General features: G+C 55.2%; 1 protein-coding gene across 1 annotated transcript; it reads right to left on the bottom strand.

The window, feature by feature from the left end:
- Positions 1–1,292: 1,292 nt before the first annotated feature.
- Positions 1,293–11,423, bottom strand: HAP1 (huntingtin associated protein 1). The gene is given in 13 exon segments (XM_030808241.1): positions 1,293–1,823; positions 2,528–2,566; positions 3,725–3,816; positions 3,970–4,104; positions 4,434–4,508; positions 4,879–5,009; positions 8,058–8,126; positions 8,206–8,306; positions 8,488–8,639; positions 8,750–8,881; positions 8,884–8,919; positions 9,246–9,325; positions 10,663–11,423. Coding segments are annotated over 13 exon segments (1,989 nt in total). The 5' UTR covers positions 11,156–11,423; the 3' UTR covers positions 1,293–1,369.
- Positions 11,424–22,692: the final 11,269 nt, after the last annotated feature.

Below are 22,692 nucleotides of genomic sequence, written 5' to 3'. Positions count from 1 at the left end.
GAGGGCCAGGGTTCCTACCGCCTGTCCCTGAAGAGGGTGGAGGCGCGGGTCCCCAAGCTCCAGCCCAGGTTCATGAACACAGAGGGTGGGCTGGTGACAGATACAGGGTCCCATTTCAGAGGATGGGAAGGAGGGTCTGTGGGTGTGCGGCTTGGCCAGGCAGCGGAAGGAGGGGCCTCAAGCTGTCTGTGGGGCCTCTGCAGGCTGCTGGGGAACAGCAAAGCCTAGAAGAGAAACAGGTGGATGTGAACTGGGGCATTGATGACCACAGGCCTGTCTGGGTGGTGGGCAGGGGTCTGGTCAACTATATCGGAAGGACATGGAAAGTCCTGATAATTATGCAGGTTGCCCCCTGCATGCACCATGAAGGTCATGGTTCAGTTTATAACCTGCACAAGCTTACATAACAGGCCTGCTGAAGCCAGTGCTATTCCACCCTGCAGTGACCAAAGGGCCATGAGAATGGGGACAGGCTGGGGCGGGTACCAGGACAGCACTAGAGTGGAGGGATGGGCCAGTGAAGGTGCTACAGCACAGGAGTGGACAGGCTCAGATCTACCCCTCGCTGTGTGGCCCCGAACAAGTGTCCTTAGCCCTCTGAGCCTCACCCTCCTCACCTAATCAATGGGGACACATCTCCTGCCATAGGGAGTGAGGCTGATGGGAGCTGACTATATATACATTGCATGTGCAATGGCTGCTGTGCATGAGTGTCATGAGGTCATCTTTCATGTCCCGTGACTCCCTAAAGAGGCAGGGCTCACAAGACAGGCAGTCAGCAGGTGCAGCTCCCAGACTTTGGGGTTTCTGGCTGGGGAGAGGAGACCCTGTTCCACCCCCTAGCCCACCTTCCAATTCACCCAGGGGACTGGTCCAACTGTGGCCCTTGCTGGTGGAGGCCTTTGTCCCTGTAGCCTGGGCAGCCCCAGAAGGCCTCTCTTCCTCCCAGGCCGTGGGAGGGTGGCTGGCCCTGCCCTCCAGCCTGGGTCAGCCCCCGGGCTGCTCCACAATCCCCCCCACCCACCCCCTAATTTGTTTTGACTGCTGCTGCCACTGCTGCAGGGTTGGAGAGCCTGGGGGATAGAGGAGGCAGGGGGCAGGGGAAGCAGGTGGGCAGAGATGGGAAGCTGAGGCACAGTGTGGGGGTACAGTCCCAGCCCTGACCCCCAGCACAGCCCCCAGGAGAAAAGTGGATGGAGATCTGGAATCCTAAGCAAATGACACATAACTGAGCACTGGCGCTACAGTTCCCACTGAAGGGGATCGGAGGTGCCTATGCAAATGATATGCAAAGTCCGTGCAAATCAGCACACCAGGTAGGGCCAGGCTGGGGAGCTGAGCACTCGGGGAGCTTATCCACCCTCTCTTTTCATCGGCACGACGATCTGCAGCTTGTCCCGCTGGCATCAGGGAGGCCCCCGTGGGGTCACTCACCTTTCTGGAGCATCTTCCGCCTCAGCTGCCACCTGTAATGGGCATCCTGCCAGTTGGCCAGCTGCTGGAAGACATACTTCATGTCCAGATGTGAAAGGCCCAAGCTGCTGGCCTCCAGGGCTGACGTCACCACATTCATCCGCGTTGCCTCATCCAGCTCCAGTTCCACCTCCTCCCAGCCCTCAATCTCCTCCGACACCAGCTCTACCTCTTCCATCACCGCTTCCTCAGCCGGCACCTTCTCGGCAGCCCCCAGCTCCTCCTCGGGCACCAACTCCTCCGCAGGCGTGAAATCTTCCCCCCGCATAATATCCGCTGCCAGTATCAACCCTTCCTCAGCCTCAAACCCTTGCACCTGCTCTCGATCCTCGCTGTAGCGAAAATCATACCTGGGCGGGAGATAGCGACATCTTTTGAGGGGCTGGAAAGTCCAATCCCCCAGGCCCACCCCCACCCTGTCTCCACACAGACCCTGATGGTTCCTCCCGGTTCTGTCCCAGCCAGGGGAGAGGGGAGCTGGGTACCAGCTCCAAGGCTTCAAACACCCAGCCCATCCCCCTGGTAGGAGGGAGGGAGAATGGTCACCAACACTGCATAGGCCCCACCTTCCTTTATGTCCCTGACCCTGCACAGAAGACACCAACAGGGCTAACACTCCCTTCTGCCTCCCTCCTGCATGATTTAACCTTCATAGCCCACCCCACAGCTACCTGCCATAGGAACAAATCCATTCTAGACAGGCTCAGACAGGTCAAATGACTTGCCCAAGGACTTACGGTCAGGAAAGGGACCACGCTGGGCCTTAGTCCCACGTGTTCCCAGCTCCTAAGCCAGTGCCTGTCACCTCTCAGCCCCTGGTCAGGTGAAGAGAAAGCTTCAGTCCCCACTCAGAGCTGCCTAGAATCAGACAGCCACCCAGGGGGCAAGATTTGAAGGAAAAGGGGGACAGCTCCTTCCCAGAACAGTTCTCAGCTCAGCCAGCCGAGACAGCGGGGCCTTCTCCGGAGTTGCAGGGTGGCAGAACCAGAGGCAGGTGGCTGTCTGGCTGCTGAAAGCTGAGGGCAGGTGATGGGGGAGCCCCTGGCAGGCTGACCTTAGGCTGGACGTGTCCCCTTTGGGCATCTCATAATTCCTTCAAAGAGAAAAGGACCTTCATTATGAGACAATGGAAGCCGAAACTGCAGTCCCTGGGGCTCGGTCAAGCTGAAGAACCTTAGGCAGTGGCTCACGCCTGTAATCCCAGCACTTTGGGAAGCCGAGGTGGGCAGATCACCTGAGATCAGGAGTTCAAGACCAGCCTAGCCAACATGGTGAAACCCTGTCTCTACTAAAAATACAAAAATTAGCTGGGCTTGGCCAGGTGCAATGGCTCACGCCTGTGATCCCAACACTTTGAGAGGCCCAGGCGGGTGGATCACAAGGTCAGGAGTTCGAGACCAGCCTGGCCAACATCTCTACTGGCCCATATCTACTAAAAATACAAAAATTAGCCGGGCGTGGTGATGGGCACCTGTAGTCCCAGCTACTCAGGAGGCTGAGGCAGGAGAATCGCTTGAACCCAGGAGGCGGAGGCTGCAGTAAGCCGAGATCACGCCAACCTGCACAACAAAACGAGACTCCATCTCAAAAAAAAAAAAAAATTAGCCAGGCTCGTGCCTGTAGTCCCAACTACTTGGAAGGCTGAGGCAGGAGACTCGCTTGAACCCAGGAGATGGAGGTTGCACTGAGCCACGATCTCGCCATTGCACTCCAGTCCAGGTGACAGAGTGAAACTTGTCTCAAAAAAAAAAAAAAAAAAAAAAAAAAAGAACCTCAGGCTGGGTATGGTGGCTCACGCCAGTAATCCCAGCATTTTGGGAGGCTGAGGCGGGCAGATCACTTGAGGTCAGGAGTTCGAGACCAGCCTGACCAACATGGCAAAACCCTGTCTCTACTAAAAATACAAAAAATTAGCCAGGCATAGTGGTGCGTGCCTGTAATCCCAGCTACTCAGGAGGCTGAGGCAGGAGAATTGCTTGAACCTGGGAGGCAGAGGTTGCAGTGAGCCAAGATCATGCCATTGCACTCCAGCCTGGGTGACAGAGCAGGACTCCGTCTCAAAAAAAAAAAAAAGGTACCTCAGGGAGAAGTGATGGGTCCATATTCATAGAGAAGCAATGAGTGGAGGGGCTGACGCAGTGAACGAGGCGGGTATAGGGAAGCGTGGAAGGTCAGAGTATGAGGACAAACCTCCTCCCCACTACAGGAAAGGCCATGGCCTATGGGGCAGGGGAGGGCCCCAGCCACACACCTTTCCATAAAATACACAGGGTCTGAGATCATCCTCCTTAGAGACGTTCTGAGCTCCTCAGCCAGCGTCTCCTGGAAACCAGGAAGAGTCTCCTATGGTGGAGAGAACAGACGTTACCAGATGACCCCCACAGAACCCCCACCCATAGGCTCAGGCACAGAACGGAACTGGGATCTCAATCAGCCACCAAGGCTGAGACACAGGCACAGACGTAGAAAAGTGGGCAGCCAGGGGAGGGTCCTCACCAAAGGCATGCTGTACGGGTAATGGGTGGCAGATCCAGTGGACACTGGGGGTTGCTGGCGGAGGGTCTTCACCTCCTCCTGCGTCTCAATCAGCATGCCCCCACAATCCATGTACTTCTCCCACAGGTCCTGCAGCTGGGAACCCACCCACAGGCTCTGCTGGGACCCAGGCACAGCCAGTCCAGCACTCCTGCCTATCTGCTCTCAGGCTGAGGCCAGAGGCCCAGGTTCTGGACTCTGAGTGTCATGTGGGGGACCCAGGGCAGGTCCCTGCACTCCACACCACTCAGACCTTGATGGAACTGTCACCTGCTGGGCTGTGCCAGGCATGGAGGGGGTGGAAAGGGACAAGACTCAGTTCCTGCTAGTCCTCTCCAGAGTCAGGTAGCTGCCAAGGGACTGGGGTCCCCATTCTGGGCCAGCGGCTCTCCAGGGTAGGGGCAGGAGCCGGCAGGGAGACTCACCTCTTCCTGGAGCTGCATCTGGATTTCCTTCTCCGAAGCCAGCTGCTTCTGCAACTTTTCAGTCTCAGCCCCATACTGGAAGGACCCAAAACCAGTGAACCCCTATCTGAGGCCTACCCACTCGGGGCACCCCCTTCTTCCAGCAAGTCTTCCCAGGCGCATCAGTGAGTCCTTGGCAGTCCATGAAGTGAGAAGTCACACGGAAGGAGGGCAAAGAAGGCAGGGGAGTCACACAGCCTGGTTCCTAGAAGACTCCAGGACCCTCTCTGGGCCTTGGTCTCCTCCTTAAGACAACAAGGGGTCAAGATAAGGGGCTCTCTGAGGTCTCCTCTGACTCTGACACACAAAGGGACCTTGGGCCTGGTGGAGCCAAGTGGAGACAGGGAGAAGGAAGCTAGGGTCCCATGGGGCCACGACAAGAGGGTTCCACACACACCCGACTCACCGTCCGGCAGCGCTGCTGCAGCTTCAGCACCTGGGCCTGCAGCCGAGCGACCTCCTGCTGCTGCCGTTCATAGTTTTCCAGCCTGAGCACCAGCACCTCCGACAGCTCAGCCATCTGCTGGCTGGCCTCCGCTGGGGAGGGCAGAGGACAGGTCAAGCCCTGGCTCCCCTGGCCTTCGGGGACCAGCTCTGGCCCTCCCAGATGCCTCTGTCTGCCCCACTCTCGGCTGCTGCGCTGTGCCAGCGGGTCCCACCGGGCTTTGCAGTCTTCACTCTGGTCTTCAAGAAATGTTCATTGACTGATACTGAGCAGGGCACCAGGGTGAGTGGTCAATAAGACCCAGCCGCCACACTGAGGTAAAGTTGGTGGGGAGACAGACCACAATCACGTACCATACAGGCCATGATGGGCAAATGTCAAGGGTGTATGGGGCAGGGGCATCACAGCTACGGCACCCAACACGACCTGCAAGGTATAGGAAGGATTCCTGGAGAAAGGAACCACTAAGCTAAGACCACAGGGCAAGTGAAGCTCAGCCAGGCAAAGAAGGAAAAACATGGGCTCAGGCTGACTGGAAAGGCCCAGAGGCCATCATAAGACACTGGGAGGGGGAGGGCCCAGAACAGTGCACAGGGGCCAGACCACAATGGTGGGCAAGGGGGTGGGGTTTATTCTTTGGCCAATGGAAAGCTATTTGGGAGTTTTAGGTACAATAATGACGTGGTCAGACTTGGGTTTGGTGGTTTATTTATTTATTTGAGACTGAATCTCTGTCGCCCAGGCAGGAGTACAATGGTGCAATCTTGGCTCACTGTAACTGCCTCCCAAGTTCAAGTGATTTTCCTGCCTCAGCCTCCCGAGTAGCTGGGATTACAGGCGTGTGCCACCACACCCGGTTAATTTTTGTATTTTTAGTAGAGACAGGGTTTCACCATGTTGGCCAGGCTGGTCTCAAACTCCTGACCTCAAGAGATCCACCTGCTTCCGCCTCCCAAAGTGAGCCACCGCACCCAGCTACTTATTTTTTAAGAAACGAGGTCTTGGACCAGGCACAGTGGCTCACGCCTGTAATCTCAGCACTTTGAGAGGCCGAGGGGGATGGATCACTTGAGGTCAGGAGTTTAACACCAGCCTGGCCAACATGGTGAAACCCCATCTCTACTAAAAATATAAAACTTAGCCGTGCGTGGTGGCGCACACCTGTAATCCCAGCTACTCAGGAGGCTGAGGCAGGAGAATCGCTTAAACCCAGGAGGTGGAGGTTGCAGTAAGCAAAGACCGCACCACTGCACTCCAGCCTGGGTTACAGAGGGAGCCTCCATCTCAAAAAAAAAAAACAAAAAAAGGAAATGATGTCTTGGCCGGGAGCAGTGGCTCACATCTGTAATCCTAGCATTGTGGGAGGCCAAGACAGGAGGATCACTTGAGGTCAGGAATTCAAGACCAACCCGGCCAACATGGTGAAACTCCATCTCTACTAAAAATACAAAAATTAGCTGGGCACGGTGGCACGTGCCTGTAATCCTAGCTACTCAGGAGGCTGAGGCAGGAGAATCACTTGAACCTGGGAGGCAGAGGTTGCAGTGAGCCGAGATCACGCCATTGCTCTAGCCTGGGCGACAGTGAGACTCTGTCTCAAAAAAAAAATTTTGCCAGGCGTGCGTGATGGCACACACCAGTAGTCCTAGCTACTCAGGAGGCTGAGGCAGGAGAATCACTTGAACCCAGGAGGCAGGGTTTGCAGTGAGCCAAGATGGCACCACTGTACTCCACCAAAAAAAAAAAAAAAAGAAAGAAAGAAATGAGGTCTTGCCAGGTTCCCAGGCTGGGGCTGGAGTACAGTGGCTATTCATAGGCACGATCCTCTTACTGATCAGCATGGGAGTTTTGACCTGCTCTGTTTCTGACCTGAGCCAGTTCACCCCTCCTCGGGCAACCCAGTGGTACTCCACTCCCTGGACCCTACTGACCCCATTGGCATAGTGTACTACAGCCCAGAATTCCCAGGCTCAACCAATCCTCCCACCTCAGCCTCCTGAGTAGCTGGGACCACAGGTGGGAGAGCCCCTGCACCTGGCCAGGTTTGGTTTTAGAAAACTCATTGAGGCTGTGTGCAGAAGTTCCTGGTAGGGCACGAGTAGAGGCAGTGCGACCAGTTAAGAGGTATCCTGGGCTAGAGTCAGTCAGATTGGGGAGGGGGAAAAAGACTTAAGCCATTCCTAGGAGGTAAAAGCAACAGAGCTTGGGGACTGGTTCCTACTCCAGTATCCCGGGGACCAGTGGGGCCATTCAGGGAGTTGCAGAACCCGGCAGGAAGGAAGGTCGGTCAGGTCTGGGGTAAAGGGAACAGCAGGAGTTCAGCTGTTGCCACTTTGCGTCTGCATCTCACCAGCTACACTTGAACTCCTCAGGCACAAACACTGCTCCTCACTCATCTTCATAAACACACATCACCTAGGACGATTCCAGGCACAGCCACTGCCCCGTGCATCACTCTGAACTGTCCCAACCCTGGGTGCCTGGTCTCTGGCAGCTCATGGCTCCCTCTTGCCTGCCCCAAATAAGAGGAGACAGGCTTGGAGGAGACCCTTCACTTTTTTTTTTTTTTTTTTTTGCGATGGAGTCTTGCTCTATCGCCCAGGCTGGGGTGCAGTGGTGCGATCTAGGCTCACTGCAAACTCTGCCTCCCAGGTTCAAGCGATTCTCCCACCTCAACCTCCCAAGGAGCTGGGACTACAGGCTTGTGCCACCGCGTCTGGCTAATTTTTGTATTTTTAGTAGAGACAGGGTTTCTCCATGTTGGCCAGGCTGGTCCCAAACTCCTGACCTCAGGTGATCCGCCCGCCTCAGCCTCCCAAAGTGTTGGGATTACAGGTGTGAGCCACCGTGCCTGGCCTGAGACCCACAAATTCTGTATAGCTCTGTATAGTTTGCACAAAGTACTTCCTCAGCTGTTGACACTCTTAATCTTCATAAACCCTGGAGAGATCAGTGGGGCTGAGAAAAGTAATCCCCATTCTAAAGACAAAGGTTCAGAGAGGTCAAGGAATGTGTCCAAGTTCACACAGCTAGGAGTGCCAGATCTGGGACTTGAACTTGGATCTCCATACTCCGCATCTTGAGTTCTTTTCTCTGCTCCTTGGGACAACCCCCCAACCCCAAGTGACAACATTACGTACAAAACTGCTCCACACACTCCAGAATGAGCATCTGTTCCTCATCCTCAAGGGTGTCGAATTGAGAGGCCTGGAGGGAGGCAAAGAGGAAGGGACAGGAAAGTCAACACCCTCTGCTAGCGGGGACACCCTCCTCCCCCCATTCTGATCTCTTCTCTCAGCTGATGATTCTCCTCCTCCAGCAGCCTCAGCTTCTGCAAGGCTTCCAGCTGTGGGCAGTGGTGCTGGTGCAGCAATGCCTCCTGCGAAATCCTAGGGGAGGGAGGAATGGGAGTCAGGGTGCAGGGAGTGAGCCTCCCCACCAGGGCTAAGGGCAGTGTCCTCAATTAGTTCCAGCAACCCTGCTGGCAAGCACATCACCTGTGTCCCTCTTAACAAATGAGGAAATTGAGGCGCAGAGAAAGGACTCGCAGGTGCAAAGGCAAGAACTCACAGCTTAGGGGCAACACAGGGATGAGCATGCTGCTGGTCTTCCTCTGCCTCCTCTTCTTCCTCCTCCTCTTCTTCCTCCTCATCCTCATCAGAATCTGAGTAGAGCTGGAGGAGGTCATCCCGCAAGTTCACCTGGTGTCTGAGGTGTAAAATCTGGCAGGAAGAGAGAGGAGCCATGGGTTGGGAGTGGGCAGGGACGGGAGAGGGTCCTGGCATGAGGCGGGTGTAGACTGGCCCCCATCCTCTCCTCCCCACCCAGTTACCTCCTCCTTGGCTGAGCCCAGCAGGGCTTCCAGCTTGCTGTTCTCCTCCATCAAAACACTGTTCTGTTTCACCAGCGACTGGCCGATGCAAGCTGCAGTGTTCAGGTCCCTCTCTCTCTGCAGAAGAACCATCACCCATAGGTAATGCTCTCCCAGACAAGTGGGAGAAGCTGTGGGGGGGACACAGGGGTCAGAGGGAGGCTAGGCCCCTAAGAGAACTCTCCCCATCCCCTAGTTCTCTAGGGTACCAGACCAGAGTCTGCCATTAACCCACTGTGGAACCTGGCTCAGTTTCCCCTCATGGAAAAAGAAGATCAGATCAGATTGGCTCTGAGAGCTCTTCCAGCCTGAACATCCCACATCGACCTGTCTTCCACAAGAAGGACCCTTACCTGGGTCCCCAGAGAGACTGCCAATCAGGAAATAAATAAGATCCCCACCCCTACAGGACAAAACTAGAATAAGGGCCTGCCTGGATCAGGAAGGCAGTACACACCTCCTCCAGCAAATATAACATCACTTTGACGTCTTCCTGGGTGATCTTTTTGACTGGCGGAGGTAAGTTAGGACACAGTGCTGCAGGAGGCGGCAGGTGGGGAGAAAAGGCCCAGCCACGTCAGGAAAAAGGAGCAGATGCTACCAGCAACCAGCTGTTTCCCGTCCTATCGTCGGTTCTCCAACAAGGGTCATCAGGAGAGAAGACTGGGCTCCCCTCCTGCCCCCCACATCCTCCCCTTACCCCTCAGCACTCAACACTCCCTTCCCTGCTCCCAGGGCCAAGTGGACAGGGTTTTTGGGGTTTTTTGTTTTGTTTTTTTGGGTTTTTTTTTTGAGACAAAGTTTTGCTCTTGTCCCCCAGGCTGGAGTGCAATGGCGAGATCTCGGCTCACTGCAACGTCTGCTTCCAGATTCAAGCAATTCTCCTGCCTCAGCCTCCCAAGTAGCTGGGGTTATACATGCCCGCCACCACGCCCAGCTTATGTTTGTATTTTTAGTAGAGACGGGGTTTCACCATGTTGGCCAGGCTGGTCTCGAACTCCTGACCTCCTTATCCGCCCGCCTCGGCCTCCCGAAGTGCTGGCTGGGATTACAGGCGTGAGCCACAGCGCCCGGCCTTTTTTTTTTTTTTAACCCCTGGAGGAGCCTGAGGTAAGGGGGTCACAGTCCTCCAGGCTCAGAAACTGGGCTCTGAGGACACCTGGGTCCCTGGCGTCTAGGAGGATGGAGACAGCCAGGGGAAGTACAGCCTCAGACTGGCTCATCACCCCCTACCCAGAAGGCAGTGCAATGGAGTCTCCTGGGTCATACAAACAGACGGAGCCACTCACCCTGCACCTGTTGCGTGTGCAGAGGGCAGGAGAAAGACTTCACCAGATTAGCCTCTAGGCCCAATCCAGAGATCGCTCCCGACCCGCAGGAGGATAGAAGGAGAGAGAACGGGCAGGAGAAGAGCGCGACCTTGCCCCCATACCCGCAACCAAAAAGTGGGCAAAACTTCCCCCTCCGCCCGCCCACGCACCCCTCCATCGCACGCAAGCCCAGTCGGCCAGCGCAGGCTCAGAGAGCGCGGGGCAGCGCCCTCCCGCAGACCCCCGCCCCTCTCCTGGCACTGCGGTAGACCCAGGAGAGGGGCGCTGAGGGGGTGCAGATCTGCCGCAGCAAGAGGCGCATGGAAGTGGGTGGGCGAGCGCGCAGGCCCCAGGACCTGACTCACGGGCACAAACCAGGGGACAAGAGCGGAGGAGGAGATGGAGAAGGGGCGACCAGACAGACGCCGCAGTGACATCGCGGGGGTGGTGGACGGGTGACACTGAGTGCCAGAGGGGGCGGAGCGCCTGGACCCGATGGGGCCACTTCCTCCCTGGAGCTGCCCCAGTCCCCACCCCGTCCAGGACCCCAGGGGCCCGGTTTACCTTCCTCCAGCTCCCGAATAAAGGCGGCGCGCTCAGGGCCGGACACCCCGGGTCGCCGGCCTATGTAGGCGGCTGGCGTCTTCCAGATGCCGGCTGCCTTTCCAGTCCCCAGGCCAGTGGCCGGGGAACCAAACGGCCCTTGGAATACGAAGCGGGTCCACCGAGCGTCCGAATTGTCGGGCATAGACCGGACATCCCCTTGGATGGCCGAGAATGCGGACGGGCGCCGGGCTCCTGCCTTGGCTCCAGCCTCGGAGGCCGAGCGAGCTCCGGTGCGGGCTTCCGAGAGGAACTGGGATCCAGAGGCGGCTCGGGATCCTGCTCTCTGTCCAGTGCCCCGTGCCTGCGGCTGCGCAGAGGGCTCCGGAGCGGGACTGGCTGAGGGTGAAGGTGCACAAGTGAGTGCTGCTGGGTCCCCGGGTCCGAGCCCGGGTCCTGGTCCGGGTCCCGGCCGGCTCCCCGCGCAGCCCTGCCCTGACCCCTTCGGGCGCATCTCGAGTCCACTGTCCGCTGCTGCGGCGGTATCTTTATAACCTGCGCCAGCCGCCGGGTCGGACCACGCGTAGGGGTGGGAGCTGCCGAGAAGCAACTAGTGGCAAGCGGGACTCAGAGCCGCGCGGGAGGGGAGCTACTGGTGACGGCACAGAGCACAGTAAGAAAAGGACGGCAAGAAGGGCGAGTGCAGGTTCCGGATGGCTCCGAGTTGGGATGGGAGCGAAAGATTTCTTCTCCCCTCTCCATCTCCGGAGAATGGTTGTGCCCAAAGCCGCGGCTGCCCCAGGACTCGCGGGTCCCTGGCTGGGGGCAGCCCCTCCCCGGCTGCCGCACCGGGGTTCGGGTGCTTTCCCTGGTGTAGAAGCTGCCAACCCAACGTTGTGCATACGATCTGGGGTGGCCAGTGCATTAGGGCAGCGCTGCGTCTTTCCCTGTTGACTGGAGAGAGACATTCCAAACTCCAGTGCGCTTCCAACGTGCTGCAACCCTGCCTGGCGCTGCAACCCTGACCCTCGCGCTCACACCCCAGTGCTCGCGACAGTCGACATCTTCCATTTGATTGGATTAACTGTTCTTCACCTCCAACCCCAATTCGCTTTGTCCTCCTCTTGCCATGCTGGCGAACCCCTGTTCTCCTTGGGAGACGCCGCTTAAAATTCTCCCTGTAGCCGGGCGCAGTGGCTCACGCCTGTAATCCCAGCACTTTGGGAGGCCAGGGCAGGCGAATCACCTGAGGTCAGGAGTTCCAGACAAGCCTGGCCACCTGGTGAAACCCTGTCTCTACTAAAAATACAAAAATTAGCCGGGCATGGTGGCATGTGCCTGTAGTCCCAGCTACTCAAGAGGCTGAGGCAGGAGAATTGCTTGAACCTGGAAGGTAAAGGTTGCAGTGAACCGAGATTGTGCCAATGCACTCCAGCTGGGGCTACAGAGCGAGACTCCCCCTCAAAATAAATAAATAAATAGAATACTTTTTTTTTTTTTAAGTATCCTACTGGAAATGTTGGGTAGACAATTAGATGTATAAATCTGAGTGTAGGGGAGAGACCGGGCTGGAGATTTAAATGTAGGAGTCATTGTTCTTTGATGGCCATTTAAAGCTATGAGACTGGGTGAGATCCCCGAGAGACTAAGACAGATAAGAGCGCCCAGGACTAACACCCCTAGGATTCAGAAAGGAGGAGGAGGCATCAAAAGGAAGACTGGGATGAGTGGGGCAGTGAAGTAGAGGAAAACCAGGAAAGTTGGGTCCTAGAAGGTAAAGAAAATGTTTCATGTAGAGAGTGGCCACCTGTGTTGAGTGGTGCTGCTGGGCCAGGCGAAGACTGAGGACAGAGACTCAGCTTGGCAAACTGGGGTCATGGGCAACCTTGGTGAGCTGGGGTCATGGCCTCAGCAACAGCTGTCTTGCAGGGCCAGGCACAGTGGCTCACACCTGTAATCCTAGCACTTTGGGAGGCCAAGGCGGGTGGATCACCTGAGGTCAGGAGTTCGAGACCAACCTGGCCAACATAGTGAAACCCCATCTCTACTAAAATACAAAAATTAGCTCGATGTGGTGGCACAAGCCTGTAAGCCCAGCTACCCAGAAGGCTGAGGCAGGAGAATTGCTTGAACCCAGAAGGCAGAAGTTTCAGTGAGCCAAGATTGCCCCACTGCACTCCGGCCTGGGAAACAGAGCAAGACTGTCTCAAAAAAAAAAAAAAAAAAAAAAAAAAAAGGAGTGGTCTTGGTAGTGGGGGTGAGAGAGACCAAAGAGGAGTGAGGAAATAACGAGAGGTAACAAAATGAAAACAGAAAAAAGGCTAGGCGCTGTGGCTCACACCTATAATCCCAGCACTTTGGGAGGCTTAGGAGGGTGAATTGCTTGAGCCCAGGAATTCGAGGCCAACCTGGGCAACATGGCAAAACCCTTTCGCTACAAAAAAATACAAAAATTGGTCGGGTGCAGTGACTCACACCTGTAATCCCAGCACTTTGGGAAGCCTAGGTGGGTGGATCACCTGAGGTCAAGAGTTTGATACCAGCCTGGGCAACATAGTGAAACCCCATCTCTACTAAAAATACAAAAAATTAGTTGAGCATGGTGGCGGGTGCCTGTAATCCCAGGTACTCGGGAGGCTGAGGCAGGAGAATCGCTTGAACCCGGGAGGCAGAGGTTGCAGTGAGCTGAGATTGTGCCATTGCACTCCAGCCTGGGAAACAAGAGCAAAACTCCGTCTCAAAAAAAAAAAAAAAAAAAAAAGCTGGGCATGGTGGTGCATACCTGTACTACTTCAGGGGCTGAGGTGGGAGGATCACCTCAGCACAGGTCGAGGCTGCACTCCAGCCTGGGTGACAGAGCAAGACCCTGTAGGAAGGAAGGAAGGAAGGAAGGAAGGAAGGAAGGAAGGAGGAAGGAGGGAGGGAGGGAGGGAGGGAGGGAGGGAAGGAAGGAAGGAAGGAAGGAAGGAAGGAAGGAAGGAAGGAAGGAAACAGTATAGAAAACTGTATTGAAGAAATCTGCAACAAAGGAGAGCTGGAAAAGGGCACGGGAGCTGAAGGAGGACATGAGCGCCGGGGAGTGTGTTTTGAAGATGGGAGAGAGGACAATATGTCTACATGCTGATGGAAATGTTCCCTCAGGGAGGAGAAAATAGGTGCAGAAAAGAGAGCCCATCTCCCAGAATATTTCTGGAAATGGAGGAACTTTCATAACATAACCCGTTCTTCTTGTTCAAAATCTGCATGTTTTCTTTTCTTTTTTTTTTTTTTTTTTTTTTTTTTTTTTTTTTTTTTTTTGAGACGGAGTTTTGCTCTTGTTGCCCAGGCTGGAGTGCAATGGCACAATCTCGGCTCACCGCATCCTCCACCTCCCGTGTTCAAGCAATTCTCCTGTCTCAGCCTACCCAATAACATGCGTCACCACGCCCGGCTAATTTTATCTTTTTAGTAGAGATGGGGTTTCTCCATGTTGGTCAGGCTGGTCTCGAACTCCCGACCTCATGTGATCCACCTCCCCGTTGGTCTCCCAAAGTGCTGGGATTACAGGCGTGAGCCACCGTGCCTGGCCCAAAGTCTGCATGATTTCTATAGTTTCTTTGTCAGCAGAAAGCTTGAAGGAGACACAACCCCAGGGTTTGCTACGACAGTGAGGTTGAAGAACATGAGGAGGTGGCTGTTCGGGCATCAGCACAGCCAGGCTGCAGCCCTGTAGGCTCTGCCGAGTGGTCCTCCCAGAGCCCAGCTTCCTTGACTGTCTCTCTGTGCCTTGGATATCTCTGCAGCTCCAACCACCAAGCACAGAACAGGGCATACAGAAGAAGCCTATTACACTCCTGCTAAATTAAATTGTTTCTGGCCCATGAGGAAGAAGCCCTGGGAACCCCCTGGAGAGTTTGACGGGGAAGAAGGCAGAGGCAGTGGGATGGAGAAGACAGTGATGAAGTTAGGAGACCCTGAAAGCTCCCCCAGCTGACCACACCCTCTAGGTCAGCGCACTGGCAGCCAGCAACTCTGGCTACAGCCACCAGAGGGCAGTGCCTGCCCGTGTACCTCCCCAAGCGGCTTCCTCACCTACAGGCTGTTGCCCCACAGCAGGTGGAGTAGGGACAGTGACTCCATTTTACAGATGGAGAAACCAGGGCTCGGGCCCGTCATTCTGGAAGTAAGCATTTTGGCCTTTCCATGGCCTAGGGCTGTCCAGGAGACGAGGTGGTCTCTGATCCAGGCCTGTCGAGTGGTTTTCCTCTGTCCACCGCCCCCTCCCTCTCCTGCTTCTGGTCTAGGGGGAGAAATCAGACACAGCAAAGACCCTCGGCCTCCTGCCCTCCCTCCCAATGTGCACCCATGGACCCTCCTGGATCCGAAAGAGGATAGGAGGGTGCAGAAGTCTTGCCAGGCTGCAAAGCCAGACCACCCACCACCTAATTGTGCACACCCCCCGAACCTGGGGCACATTCAGTCCAGTGCCCAGCCCTGGGCAGCACACAGGTGGCTCAGGCCCCTCCTCCTGCCCCCTCCCCTGGCCTGACCCTGGGAAAAAACACCTGGAACAGGGTAGGTCATAGAAAGAGCCCCTAAGGGTCGATGCCAGGGACCTGGGGGGGGTGGCCAGGCACCAGGGTTACTTTCTGCAGGGGAGCAGGGTGGAGGGGCACCCTGAACTAGGGACAGGGGAGACCTCCTCACCCCTGCCGCAGTCCTGCTGTCTCCTACAGGCTTTTCGGGGGCCCTCCCCCATCTCTGATCCAGGCCTTCCCCTCCAGAACCAGGCAGTGGCCGCCATAGCCCTCACCCCCACCCCAGCACCCAGGTACAGTCCCTCCTCACATCAGCGGAGAATGGGGGGCTTGAGGGCCTAGGCCCTCAGGGGTTGCCCTTTAACTTTTCTGTTTTTTTGAGAGGGAGTCTCACTCTGTCGCCCAGGCTGGAGTTCAGTGGCATGATCTCGGTTCACTGCAGCCTCTGCCTCCTGGGTTCAAGCGATTCTCCTGCCTCAGCCTCCTGAGTAGCTGGGACTACAGGCACATGCCACCATACCCATCTAATTTTTGTATTTTTAGTAGAGACAGGGTTTCACCATGTTGGCCAGGATAGTCTCAATCTCTTGACCTCATGATCCGCCCGCCTTGGCCTCCCAAAGTGCTGGGATTACAGGTGTGAGCCATCGCGCCCGGCCAGTTTTTTTGTATTTTTAGTAGAGACAGGGTTTCACCATTTTGCCCAGGCTGGCCTCGAACTGCGGACCTCAAGTGATCCACCTAGCCTCGGCCTCCCAAAGTGCTGGGATTATAGGCGTGAGCCACCACGCCTGGCTCCCTTTAACTTTTCTCCTCTTCTTAAAGAGCGCAGCCCAACTCCTGGGCCACTGAGCCCCTCTGGCCTGGAGCAAGGAGGTAACGAGGTGCTGGGGGCAGCTGGGGGCACCTGGGGGCCTGAGCCCTCTGCCTGCTGTCTTCCACAGCCCCGCTGCTGGCCAGGACTGAAAGGGAGAGAGGCAAGGAGAGAAAGGACAGAGAGCAAGTGCCAGGGGCGAGGGCAAGGGGCTGAGGTGGCCGGGACCTCAGGTGGAGAGTACTGACCCCCACTCCGAAGTTCTTTCCCACCTGGGGGCTCCTATCCTGGAGGAAGGCCCCGCCTCCCACACAGGCTCACTCCTGCTCTTGGTTCTGATGTCTGACTCCTCCTCCGAGAAGCCCTCCCTGGTGGGGCTCACCTGTGTTAGGTCCCCTGTGCCAGATCGGGCCTCTCTGTGTCCTCCCCTCCCCTGGCATTCTCTCCCGACTCTGCCCGCTCACAGGGTAAGATGATGTCATTGACAAGATGATCTGTTTAGTAACAATGAGAGCAGTATCTGTTTTGCTCACTTTTGTATTCTCAGGACTCTAATGAGGCGTCCAATAAATATTTGTTGAATGAACACATCAGTGGATTCTCTGGGTATGGACGGCGGGAGTGGTAATCGCCCTGGGGAAGTGACTTCTGGTAAGGGTGAGATCCTGGACTCTGGACTCCCAAACCAGGGCTCCACATCCCCTGGCACAAGGGAGCCCCACCAGGAACCCTCCAGGGGCACCTGTGGGCGAGGGTGGAGACAGGCCAGGACGTGAGCCACAGATCCCCAGGGAGTGGCCCTCAACACAGCCGGGTGCCCACTTCTTCCCTAGAGCCCTCAGCCCAGCCCCACTCCTTTCCCCAGGGACCAGAGCAGGAGGCGTGGGCTGGCCTGATAGGGAGCTGGGTCCAACAGGTCAGCAGTACCCTGACCTGGGAGGCTCCGCGGGAAGCAGCTGGGAGTGGGGGGACCACAGCACCCTCTGTGAGGAGGGCAGGACCATCAGCTGCGTCCAGCCTGCTGGACAGGCAATGCCAGGTGGTGGCGAGCCTAGAAGGATGTTCTCTGGCCCTTTGGCCTCCCTGAGCTACCTTCAGCCTCAGGGATAACACCAAGGAGCCCTTCGCTCCCTGACCTCTGTCCCCAGAGTCAACAATTCCCTCTCATCCCTGTGTCCATGTCCAGGCTCTGAGCCCTTCCAGGGACAATTTGTGGGTTTGGGGATAGAGACAGAGGGATAAATACACATTCACTGAGACCTGACTAGGTGCCGTATGGGTTTTGGATATATTTCATTTTATCATCACTGGAAGGAAAAAAATATGACTGTGTTATAGATGAAAAACAGAAGCCCAGAGAGGTCAAGCAACTTATCCAAGGCCACACAGCCAGGAAGTATCAGGGAGGGAAGATCACAAAGGCTTGTCTTACCAACAGCCCATGTGCTGTCCATGGCCTCCCAGTTCAGAGAAGAAGCTGGGCGACCCTCCCTCTCCCGTACCCGGGGGCTGCCTGTGCTCACTGGATTTGCTTCCACATAATAGTACTTACGAGCCAACTGTTAGGTCTTATAATTTAGATGCCCACCGTGGGCATCTCCCCCCATGGCCTCTGGAGAAATCCTGCCAGAGGATGGAGATAAAGGAGGGACAAATACCATGTGCTTTTGCAGATGCTATGTCCGCTGTTCCTTCTTCAAGCCTCAGCTCAGACGCCACCCAGTCTTGGGAGCCTTCCCTGATCTAACCTGGCTGGATCTGCGTCCCTGCCTCCCAGATCCAATGTGCTTCCTCTAACCCAGCCTTTCACACACTGGGGCAAAAGCAAGAAGGGCTTCTGTGCCCAGCTTTTAGTATCTGAGCCTGCCTTGGCCCATGCTTGATGGGCTCAGAGGGAAACACTTGTACTCTGACATAAATCCAAAATAACAGACTCATCCTGACTGGTTCCAGTCTTCAAAATAAGAAAGACTGAGTTTTCACCACAAACCTGGACTCCTGGCCAGGCGCGGTGGCTCACACCTGTAATCTAGCACTTTAGGAGGCCAAGGCAGGCAGATTACTTGAGCCCAGGAGTTTGAGACCGGCCTAGGCAACATGGTGAAACCCTGTCCCTACAAAAAATACATAAATTAGATGGACGTGATTGTGCACGCCTGTAGTCCCAGCTACTTGCGGGGGCTGAGGCAGGAGGATTGCTTGAGCCCAGGAGGTCAAGGCTGCAGTTAGCCGTGTTCCCGCCACTGCACTCCAGCCTGGATGACAGAGTGAGACCTTGTCATAAATAAATAAAGAAACAAACAAATAAATCTGAACTCCCTAACAAAAAATAAGCCTATTCCTAAAGCTAAGTCATGACCTTTGTGATAAGGTAGTGAAATCATTGTGGTTCCCATGGCAGAACAGATAATGTCAGGCTTTCCTTTACATCCTTGCCGTGTTTTGTATCTGCCCCATCCAGGCCTTCTGAAAAGGAACCCCCTTTACTCCTCATAAGTAAACGTTCTTTTCCTCTAGGTGTCTGTCTCTTTCTTTGAACTGGGCTATAAACACTGATTTCTCACCTGTGGGCCCCACTCAAGGCAGGGGTTGGCAGTCTTTATCTGTGCATTCCACAGCCTGGTGCAGGCTAGCAAGCTTGAGCGCTCAATAAATACTTACTGGATAACTTAGCAAACAAGGAGAGCAGGCTACACCCTGACCCCAGGCGCTTCCTCAAGGCCCAGCTCTCCCCAAACCCTCCTCCAGGAAGCCCAGAGCATCCTTTGCCTTCTCCAACCACATCACGCCCATTGGGCTACAGGAGGGCCTTGGGCTGCCTCGCAGATGGCTATTTATACTCTCCTGTGTGTAGAGGTGTCAGCTTGACCAAAAGCTACAGCATCAAGAACAGAGACAGCTCCTCACATGCTTGTGGTCACCCCACCTAGGCATCTCGTACCTAGCAGGGGCTCCAGCAATGTGCGCTGATTCCTTAGTCTGGAGGGCAGGCTGTCATGGTGTAGGTGGGGCAAAGTGGCACCAGGGATGCCCTCAGGGCCTGGCTGGGCCGGTCACTGCTACAAGTGGTCTCCAAAGTGGAAGATGTTCACTGCTGCCCTGACCTCTCAACCTCTCAGCTCTCACTCAACCGTAGACATCACAGAGAGTCTTTGCAGAGGTTTTTTTTCTTCTTTTTTATTTAGACGGAGTCTCAGTCTATCGCCCAGGCTGGGGTGCAATGGCATGATCTCGGCTCACTGCAACCTCCGCCTCCCGGGTTCAAGTGATTCTCCTGCCTCAGCCTCCCGAGTAGCTAGGATTACAGGCACACACCACCACGCCCAGCTAATGTTTTGTATTTTTAGTAGAGATGGGGTTTCTTTCTTTTTTTTTTTTTTTTTTTTTTTTTGAGACGGAGTCTCGCTCTGTCGCCCAGACTGGAGTGCAGTGGCGCAATCTCGGCTCACTGCAAGCTCTGCCTCCTGGGTTCACACCATTCTCTTGCCTCAGCCTCCTGAGTAGCTGGAACTACAGGCGCCTGCCACCACACCTGGCTAATTTTTTTGTATTTTTTAGTAGAGATGGGATTTCACCGTGTTAGCCAGAATGGTCTTGATCTCCTGACCTCGTGATCCGCCCGCCTCGGCCTCCCAAAGTGCTGGGATTACAGGTGTGAGCCACCACGCCCGGCATAGAGATGGGGTTTCATCATGTTGACCAGGCTGGTCTCAAACTCCTGACCTCAAGTGATCTGCCTACCTCGGCCTCCCAAAGTGCTGGGATTACAGGCATGAGCCACTTTGCCGGCCCCTTGGCAGAGATTTTTTTTTCTTTTTTCTTTTTTCTTTTGAGACGGAGTTTCACTTTTGTTGCCCAAACGGGAGTGTGATGGCACGATCTCAACTCACTGCAACCTCTGTCTCCTGGGTTCAAGCGATTCTCCTGCCTCAGCCTCCTGAGTAGCTAGGATTACAGGTGTGCGCCATCACGACCGGCTAATTTTTTGTATTTTTAGTAGAAATGGGTTTCACATGTTAGCCAGGCTGGTCTCAAACTCCTGACCTCAAGTCATCTGCCCGCCTCAGCCTCCCAGAGTGCTGGGATTACAGTAGGCATGAGCCACCACGCCTGGCCAGAGATTTTTATAAGACCTCCCTGGCTTTCAGTTTCCCTCATCTGTAAAATGGGGATAACGAATCCTAAGTCCTGCTTAGTAGAGACTTCCTATTAAGTGGGATAAGGAAAGTAAGGCACTTAGCAGCCACATAGCAGGTGCTCAGCAAGGGCTTCCCCTTTGACTCCCCAGCTGGCTCTTGGAGGGGAAAGGAATCCTCACCCCCTTCTCTCCACAGTGGAGGACAGAGTGGGCAAAGCCGGGCAGAGGTAGGGCAGGGCCGAGCAGGCAGAGCCTAGAGGTCCCTTCCATCCCAGGGCATCAGAGTGCCATGGCAGACCCAGGAACAGAGAAGCAGGAGGAGCCAGGACAGGATGTGATGGGGACCAGGCGTTCTCCACTACCCTCCAATCCTTAGCTCCCTGAGGACCAACTGGAGTTGGGCCTAACAGGAAGCCCAGGGACATACCTGGGCTCAAAGTCCACCTGCCCCCTGCCCTGTAGCTTTAACTCCAGCAGGCAGCTCCGTCTTACTGCAGTTGGTTTCTCCACATGTGAAATGGGGATAAGACCGCCTATATCACAGGGTTCATTCGAGAACGAATGAGACCACACACGCCAAGTTGCACTCCAAGAGCTCCCTCAACAGTGGTGGCTGTTGGCCAGGTGCGGTGGCTTACACCTGGAATCCCAGCACTTTGGGAGGCTGAGGAAGAAGGATAGCTTGAAGCCAGGAGTTCAAGACCAGCCTGGGCCACATAATGAGATCCTGTCTCTATTTAAAAAAAAACTTTTTTTTTTTTTTGAGACAGAGTCTCGCTCTGTCACCAGGCTAGAGCACAATAGCGCGTTCTCAGCTCACAGCAATGCAACCTCCGCCTCCCGGGTTCAAGTGATTCTCCTGCCTCAGCCTCTCAAGTAGCTGGGACTGCAGGTACACACCACCACGCCCAGCTAATTTTTGTATTTTTTGTAGAGGCAGGGTTTCACCATGGTGGCTAGGATGGTCTCAATCTCTTGACCTTGTGATCTGCCCGCTTTGGCCTCCCAAAGTGCTGGGATTACAGGCATAAGCCACCGCGCCCAGCCGTTGTTGTTTTTTTTGAGACAGAGTTTCACTCTGTCACCCAGGCTGGAGTGCAGTGGCACAATCTCAGCTCATGGTAACCTCCACCTCCGGGTTCCAGCAATTCCCTGCCTCAGCCCCCTGAGTAGCTGGAATTACAGGCACATGCCACCATGCCTGGCTAATTTTTGTATTTTTAGTAGAGATGGAGTTTCACCATGTTGACCAGGCTGGTCTCGAATTCCTGACCTCAGGTGGTCCACCTGCCTCAGCCTCCCAAATCCCAGTGCTAGGATTACAGGCATGAGCCACCGCACCCAGCCTATTTTTTTTTTCTTTTTTGAGAGAGAGTCTTGCTCTGTGGCCCAGCCTGGAGTGAAGTGGCGCAATCTCTGCTCACTGCAACCTCAGCCTCCCAGGTTCAAGCAATTGTCCTGCCTCAGCCTCCCAAGTAGCTGGGACTACAGGCATGCATCACCACGCCCGGCTAATTTTTGTATTTTTAGTAGAGACGGGGTTTCACCATGTTGGCCAGGATGGTCTCCATCTCCTGACGTTGTGATCCGCCCACCTCGGCCTCCCAAAGTGCTGGGATTACAGGTGTAAGCCACCACCCCCGGCCTAATTTTTGTATTTTTAATAGAGATGGAATTTTGCCATGTTGGCCAGGCTAGTCTTTTTTTTTTTTTTTTTTTTTTGAAACGGGGTCTCGCTCTTTCGCCCAGCCCGGAGTACAGTGGCGCAATCTCGGCTCACTGCAAGCTCCGCCTCCCAGGTTCACGCCATTCTTCTGCCTCAGCGCCCCCCTGAGTAGCTGGGATTACAGGTGCCTGCCACTGCGCCTGGCTAATTTTTGTATTTTTAGTAGAGACGGGGTTTCACCGTGTTAACCAGGATGGTCTCGATCTCCTGACCTTGTGATCCGCCCACCTCGGCCTCCCAAAGTGCCCGGATTACAGGTGTGAGCCACCGCGCCCGACCTGGACAGGCTAGTCTTGAACTTCTGACCTCAGGTGATGCCCCTGCCTCGGCTTCCCAAAGTGTTGGGATTACAGGCGTGAGCTACCGTGCCCGGCCCTGCTTCTTGTATAATTGACCTTCATATTGCACAGCTGGCAGGGCTGTGGCACTTGAGATTATGCAGTAAAGCACCCAATGAGGGCTCAACAAATGGTAACAGTTATTGTTAATATGATTATTAAAAACAGTAGAGTTGGCCAGGTGCAGTGGCTCATGCCTGTAATCCCAGCACTTTGGGACACCAAAGCAAGTAGATAGCTTGAACCCAGGAGTTCGAGACCAGCCTGGCCAACATAGCAAAATCCCATCTCTACAAACAAAAAACCCCACAAAAATTAGCCAGGCGTGGTGGCACATCCCTGTAGTCCCAGCTACTCAGGAGGCTGAGGTGGGAGGAACACTTGAGCCCAGGAGGCAGAGGTTGCAGTGAGCCGTGATTTCGGCACGCCAGCCTGGGTGACAGAGTGAGACCTTGTCTCACAAAATAAAAGTTGGGGTGGGGGGCTGGGGGCAGTGGCTTACGTCTAATCCCAGCACT

Source organism: Nomascus leucogenys, unplaced genomic scaffold (assembly GCF_006542625.1).
Source record: "Nomascus leucogenys isolate Asia unplaced genomic scaffold, Asia_NLE_v1 Super-Scaffold_285, whole genome shotgun sequence".
Taxonomy (NCBI): domain Eukaryota; kingdom Metazoa; phylum Chordata; class Mammalia; order Primates; family Hylobatidae; genus Nomascus; species Nomascus leucogenys.
This window is presented reverse-complemented; position numbering and strand designations above follow the sequence as displayed.